General features: G+C 36.8%; 1 protein-coding gene across 8 annotated transcripts in view; it reads left to right on the top strand.

Annotated features, from left to right (window-relative positions):
• slmapa (sarcolemma associated protein a) overlaps nt 1–7,871 on the top strand; it is an 87,132-nt gene that overhangs the window by 43,641 nt on the left and 35,620 nt on the right. For all 8 annotated transcript variants that reach the window (XM_013908609.1, XM_013908608.1, XM_013908607.1 and 5 more), the window contains one exon: nt 7,153–7,189. In XM_013908609.1, the coding sequence (XP_013764063.1) occupies nt 7,153–7,189 (37 nt within the window). The remainder of the gene's footprint in view (nt 1–7,152; nt 7,190–7,871) is intronic.

Here is a 7,871-nt window from a genome sequence, read left to right as displayed (position 1 = left end):
TATCAATACCCATCCCTATCTATCACTGAACCAAAGAAATCCACCTATCAACTATTTTGTCTTGTAACCTTTTATGTGAATTGTTCCATCACATCTATGATAAGACTTGAGATAATCGTGGACTGATCCATCCCACTGATTGGCCCAAGTGAGCAGAGGATGGTTTTGAGTTTTTGGTCAAGATAAAATGTCAGTTTTGTTATCCTGCAGCTGACTTCTTTATCTAGATAACATTTCGTAATGTTCAGTTCAAACTCTTGTGTCACACCTCTCTATGCTATTTACTCCCACTTTGAGAATGTTATTAACTGGTGTTATTAACTGTTTTTAAACGTACAATTGTGTTGCTGCCGAATGTCTAATCAATGGATCTACCTCTAGTTTCACCTTAAATAAATTCAAATAAATCTACAAACAAATCTACAAAATCCCCTTTAAATGAAAAAAGGTGAACAAAAGATTGAGTTTTCAATAAAAGACTTTTTTTTTTTTTGTGGGGTTTTTTTGTGTTTTTTTTTTTTAATAGTCTGTGCTGCAGACATATTTTAGTAAGTAATAGATGACCATGTAGAGCTATGTTTGTGACAGAATGAAATGTTCTCCCGCACTGTTTTAAAAACATGTGAGTATGCTGCAGATGGAAACTACTGGCAGCCTTTTGCTGGACTGCATGCAAAACACTCAGCCTTTTTGTTTTCCTGTTGCTCTGCTCTGCACTTTGTGTGTCCGTGTAGGCAGACTTGATGTTCTTGTGAGCCACAGTTGAAGATCTGTGAAATTAGATCATGTGATGGCATAGATATTGTTCCTTCTTTTTAAAAATGTGTTGCTTTGGAGCCATGCTGGTCTGGTCTGTGCAGGCAGTATTTGATGACTGGAAATGAGTAATTTTCTTGATGCAGTCAGAATCTGCTGTAAATAACTGCTGCAGAGCCTCTTGAATCCCCTGAACCGGCCTCTGATCCTTCCTTATCTTTGTACAATAAATTTTTGTCCTGCATGTTTACTGTACTTTTTTTTTATTTTATTTGCTTATTAAGAGAAGGCATAATTGCTTAATCAGATTGTGATTAAGATATTTATCTAAACACTGTATTTTTACTGTTCAGTCATGCTCTTTTTTTATAATTGTTTTTACTTTATTGATAATATTTAGTTTAATGAGCTATTCGACTTTCAGTTGTGTTGTTTTTGTTATGAGTTATTTGCTTTAGCTGCTGTGACATAATTTCCTAACTTTCTTGGATAAATAAAGTAAATTACATGAAATACAATTAAAAGAAAAAAACAATACCAATGAAAGAAGAAAAGTTTAAAGTAATTGTTTTTCCTGGCATTGAGTGGATAGCAATCTTTTCTTGTTCTTTCTGGTAACTTGATAAATAAAATGCCTTCAAGCTGAAGTAAATGTACCCCAATTATCCAAATTAATGGAATCAGTTAAATAGATGTGTTTTTATTAGTTGGAGAGACACATTGTAACTGCAAACTTAACTGTGATGATGTTAACTCCTTCCCCTATGAAGATGACATTTACTCTTAATGATGAGTTTTGACCTCTCAGTATATATCAATAAAGACATGGTTTGACGACCATTAGAAAAGTTTCTCCATTTTTCCAAGGGTAGCTGCACAGCCAGAGACCACCCTTTATTAACTTCTGATGTAGTCATTTTGTTTTGTAAGCAGGCCTGAAATATGACAAACTCCTCAGTTTAACTTTACTTGAGTTTAACTTGCCTTTATTGTAGGAACTTGAATAGAAAAATGTTAAATCACACCTGAGAAAACAGGTGTCTGCTCACCTTTAAAGGCTTAATCTGCTAGCATGATGTAGCTGAATGACAACAAACAGCCTATTAGCAAATGATTCAAGGTCTATTTACGTTGCCATAAACAGACCTGTATAACAGGAATTCCCATATTTATTTTTATATTTAAATTTCTTGCAAAACATGCCCAAAATATCCCCTGATACATAAAATATTCTTCTCTGTAAAACAAGCAGGGGAACAAGTAAAAACTGTAGTAAAGTTTGGTATGTGAACTCTCATTAAAAAAAGGCTTTTTGGTCATGAATTGGCAAAAGAGAAAACGTACAAAAAATGTAAGTGCCAAAACTGCAAGCAGTGCAGTTTAATGACCTGAAGGTGTAGTTTCTTTAAAGGACAGTTATCTTGGCTTATTTACGTGTTTGTTTGTTTTTTGTTTTGTTTTTTTTAAACATTTTTGGTGCCTGGATCAGGGTTTCAAATGGTCAAAATGAAGAAGATGGATTATAACGTTCTGTTGTATCTAAGAAACCTCATTGTCTTCACTGTACACAAGCCATTAATCCAAACCTACAAACTATCACAAAAACCCATATTTCTGTTATGTATGGGTAAAGAGAGAGGCAAAAGGCTAATAATAATAATGGATTGGATTTATATAGTGCTTTTCAAGGCACCCAAAGCGCTTTACAATACCACTATTCATTCACTCTCACATTCACACACTGGTGGAGGAAAGCTACAGTTGTAGCCACAGCTGCCCTGGGGCAGACTGACAGAAGCGAGGCTGCCATATCGCGCCATCGGCCCCTCTGGCCAACACCAGTAGGCAAGTAGGGTAAAGTGTCTTGCCCAAGGACACAACGACCAGGACAGAGAGCCCGGGGATCGAACCGGCGACCTTCCGGTTACAGATGCGATTCCCAACCCCCTGAGCCACGGTCGCCCCAATCATTAGCATGAGCAGTGCTGATATGAAGATGGTATCTGAATACTAGAACTGCTGCCAGCTGTTATGCACAGAAATGTGACAGCACTGTGACTGAATGAATGCAGCAGGAACAAATTGTTGGAACAACACAGTGAAGAAGAATCATCATCCCTTCAGGACAAGAGTCCTCTGGAAGTGCCAGTGCCCAGCATACAAGTGTTACAATGCTTATTTGCTGGTATCCAGTTAAAAATATGACTAGGAGATTTTAACAAGATAAGAGGAAACATGGAATACTGTATGAAAGACTAAAATATCTAATGTTATGACATATTTAGGAGGATTGCAGTTTTTCCATTTCTTCTTGCTGGGTGTCATGTGATCAGCAGGCAGTGGAGCTCTGATATGAAAACGCCCAACTCAACATAAAGTACTGGGTGTTAACTGTGATTGACGATGTGGCTCTGTGGAAGCTGTTTGCTCTAATCTCTGCAGAGAACCTGCTCTGCTGGTCCTAAATGTACAAAAATCCTTTTAAATCACTGCCTTAACCTTTTAAAGTGCTTTTAATTATTTTTCTGACCTGCAGTTTTGGCCTTATGTACAAACTGAGGTTAATGAAAGTGCTTTTCTCAACCCATCTATTTATTCACTGCAGATTTCTGGTCGTGTATTGTCATCTCATTAGTTTGTGAGGTACTGCCATCCAGAAGAAAGTTGCCTAAAAATAGTGAAGATAAAACTGTTGGCTTTTATTTTTGTTGTAAGACAGCAGTGGTCTGTGGCTAAACCATTCCCTTGTTCATGGTTGTTTTGTGGCTTCTTCAGTGCACCTGTTGTTACTTTGAGTTGCACCTAACTGATAAAATCGATGTACAATAGTTTCTGCATCTTCATTCTTCTGAGCAGAATTTTACATGCAGCTCAGTAACCAAGCAAATTTGAGTTGGAGTTATAAGTATGTTCAGCTGAAGTGTGTGCTGCAATCCTTTTTATAAGAGGAAATGTATTGAAGTCCAGCTTGTTCTTGTCTCCTATAGAAAAACAACCAATTATTGATTTGTAAAATGTGTTTTTGTCATGAGAATTCATGCGACCCGTGAGTTTTTTGTTAAAGGAGCTGCTGCGTTCTACATTTCTGCAGGGAGTAGTGACACATTACCAGTGTTGAGTTATTTTTTTGCCCAGAGTTGAATTTACCTTCCTGAACTGTGACTGTTTCTATGTAATCTCGACACTGTCTCTCAAACAAACCTGCATGACCTTGCTGTGCTGTAAGATTACAGTACTTTGGGTAAACACTGCACAAAATGACAGAGGCCCTGTTTCTGCGGGGCAGCAACTGAAGGTTTCACACTGTGGTTTTGGTTTAGATTTATTCTTCATTCAGCTCCTGTCAAAACTACTGTGTTTTTTAATTAATGCAACACAGAGAGCAGTGGAAGCGACTCACAGTGACTGTACTATATTATTATGCATGGTTTGACCTAAGGAAATGGAAAAATGTGATCCTGTGGAGCAGTGCAGTGTTAAAACAAGTGACCTACAAATTTATTGCACTGGTTTGTGATTTTTAAAATGAATGCATTCATCTTCTGACTGCTATGTCCTGCTGTGTCCTACATATCTTTACAATATGAATCCCACAGTTTACTGAAAAATTCAGTTATAATAACGAAGTTAAATCCATGGTATTACAAGAAAAGTGATGCTGTTAAAGAATAATTTAAATGGAAAGCTATAGAAGATAGTGGCCACTGTCTCTAAAGAGCCAACCAATAGCCAAAACAGGAAACAGATGAGCCAATCATTTGTTGCGCTTATGCATATGCAACAGAAGATGTTCATGACAGTTTCCATTGTATGGCTGGTATGTCTACATGCTATTGTGGCTAATGTGGTAATTGGTTAGTACAAGTGAATGGTTTTTATATCCTAGTGACCATTAAAAGTGCAGATACATATTTGACTTTGCGTACCTACCTAAGCAGACACAATACAATGATTGTTGCTTGTATCAGGATATTCATGAGCCTGAGCTTTTGGTTCACAGGGATCATGTGTGTTCAAAATTCTTGAGCCATCCTTTATTTCTTTATAGAAAGGCTTAAGGGGAGAAAAGGTTGAAGTATGCCAAATTGCATAAGAACTGGACTGAAAATTAGTGGCAGTAGTCTTATGGGCCTGTTGCAATACCATCTTAAAAGCTTCTGATTGGTAACAGCTTCATTTTTCAGCATGGCAGTGATCCCAAACACTGCCAATGCAGTAAAAGCATCACCTGAGTGGAAAAATGCACAGCTGAACACCATCAGTCATGGATTGACCTCCCCAGAGAACTGGACCTCAGCATTATTGAAGCATTGTGGGATCATCCTGACAGAACAGAACAAATGGCAGGCATCTGTTTTTCCTTTATTTTTGCACTTGATCATTTACTTCAAATGTGCCCATTTCCCATTTTCTAGCAAAATGTAAAGAAATGATTGGCTTAAGACTGGTGCACAGTACTGTAGGTGACTTTATTTGAAACGTTGGCCATGTTTGCTATGAACATCTACCACTGCAACTATACATGACAGGAAATAAGGAAATGGATAGTAGATGCACTCTAAACTGTTATTATGTTTGCCTACTCTAATTTCTGTTTATTTCTTAAAGAAAATTAGATTTTCTGAATTCATTGAAGTTTATCTCATTGAAAGTACACAAATTTAAGCTTAAATTTTTACCTGTAGCTAATTTTACAACTGATAGCAGTATAACCTTAACAAAACTGTATAGTCAACTACATGGTTGATTTACAGGGTCTGACTGAAAAGGTTTAATTTCCAGGCCTACTTGAAGACTTTGTTTGTTTGGTTTGTTTGTTTGTTTGTTTGTTTGTTTTCATCAGACAGTGATCTTTTTTTGGAACCTTGCAAACTGTAGTAAAGTAATTGTATCCTGTGCTTACACATCTCACTTGATTTGAGTGAAACGTTTCAATGCACTGTTTGGTGTTTTATTGGTCCATATATGTGAGTTTGAGATGTTATTAAAGTCAGACTTTATGTAACAGGATATTTTTGAGACTGGCCTCAAGGTGTTGTCTGCAAGAATACAGTCGCATCAATCTCTGACTTTTCCTGTACTTTAAGGGAAATCCTCTCAGGCTTAAGCTTGACTTGACTGTGTTTGATGTAATTGCAGCAACCACACCACACTGATCCAACATACACAGCAGCCACTGCAGTGTGATTCAGTGCAAGTTCACTAAAAGTTAAAAACACATATGTGTCTGAGTGTTTTTCAGGCTGCAAGTGAAACTGATAATGAGTATGTGAATTAAATTAGTCAACTAATAATATTATTTAAAAAAAAAAAAAAAGGAAACCAGTTATCTGCCATTTTGAAGTAACACATGGCAATATTTATTTGACTCTTAGGTTTCAGTTTTGTTCCAGTATAGCAGGGTACTTAGGAATTTAGACAGTGTGATTTCATGTCTTTCCAAAAGCAAACACACAAACAAAAGATATCCACTCATCTTCCTATAAAAGTATCACTGAGATACTGAGTATTGTTATTAGTGTATGTCACATAAAACCCACCTGAGTGCAGTCTCTGATGGAGCATTTAGCTGAGCTCAGTGAGCTGTGAAACGTGTGAAAACAGGTTAACTATTAAAAATGGTAATAAAAAAATACTAATACTACAATAGTTATTCCTACTGCTACTACCGCTATTACTGCTACCACCACTACTAATAACTGACTGGCATTTTTTTCATACACTTGGTCATAACCAGGTTATTATCTTTTCTTGTTAGTTTCACCCTTTTATGGACTTTCCTGTCAACAAAGGTTTTGTTGCAGGCTGTAAACATGATTATTTATGTTGCAAAGTTAGACATTTTAACATGTGAGTCTGTGCCAACTAACTCACTTTAAAAGCCTGCCTTAAGTGGCCATTAGAGGGACTGCAGTTATTTTCTTCATGAATTGACTTCATTTTTCAGACCTGGAGGTTTTTGCTTGATTAAATTACATACATAAATATGTAATATATAAATGCTCACTTTTTATTTTTCCCCAGTTGCATAAATAACCTATGAACATAACCAAAGTTTTAGTCTGAAAAGTCTTAGGTTTTTTTTTTCCTTTGTCTTTTTTTCTGCTCTTCCCATCTAAAAATTGTTGCAAGGCTCAGTTGCTGAGTGGATATTTTTTACATCAAGTGATTTATACCTGGTGAAATGTCAGAAAGGTGTGGGAAATGGACTCCTTGTTGCCAGTGACTTGGTCGTAATAGAATGAATGTTTTATTAAAATGAGCTGAAAAACCGATGTCACAAGACTTTTCCAGGAACATTTTTTTTATTTCGGTCTCCGTGGTTACTCCACGTGTCTTTGCTCTTTGGTGTTTCTATGGTGACGAACTTTTTTCTCTCCTCTCTTCCTCTTTCAGTGTCATCCAGCCTCCATTACCACTACCTATAGACAAGGTAAGAACAGAAGTATGTGTGTGTGTGCGTGTTTTTGTTTGTGTTGTCCTGTCCCATGTCAAAGTGTCTCTCACTCACTCACATGTAGGGCTACACCTCAGAGAAGCATCTAAGAGTGTGTGTTTGTATTTCTAACACACATAAGTGGTCTTTAAACACACAGAGTGGAGTTAGTCAGCTGACAAAGGAATGCAGAGATCCCTGCCAGTTGGTGCTGCAGCATTACAGAAATCCTTCATGTGCATCAAGAAGCAGGATTTCTTTTTTCTGCCACTGTACAGGCTGTGGTTTCACATACATTTAGATGTTTGTCCACTCAAGTTTAAAAAGAAATTTGTTATGTTCTCAGAGCTAGGATGTGACCTCTCTAAACTGAAGTCCCAATGCTTTTGGAGATCAACTATTTGTTTGGATTCATAATTAGGGGTGGGATTTATCAATTAAAATCGATTCTGGCTTGGATAACGTGATATCGATTCATTAAAATCCTGAATCGATTTTTAAATATAAATTTATTTTGCCTGAAACGCCAGAATCTCAGGTTAAACCTCACAAAATTTCTACAACCACCAGAATCAGAATCAGAATCAGAAAGGGTTTATTGCCAGATGTTGAGCAGGTTTACAACATTAGGAAATTGCTGCGGTGCTTCAGTGCAACATACTGTCATAAAAATATAAAA

The sequence above is a fragment of the Pundamilia nyererei genome, unplaced genomic scaffold (assembly GCF_000239375.1).
Source record: "Pundamilia nyererei isolate P.nyererei 1_Seehausen unplaced genomic scaffold, PunNye1.0 scaffold00012, whole genome shotgun sequence".
Classification (NCBI taxonomy): Eukaryota; Metazoa; Chordata; class Actinopteri; order Cichliformes; family Cichlidae; genus Pundamilia; species Pundamilia nyererei.
Note: the sequence above shows the minus strand (reverse complement) of the source record. Positions and strands in the feature narration are given on the sequence as shown.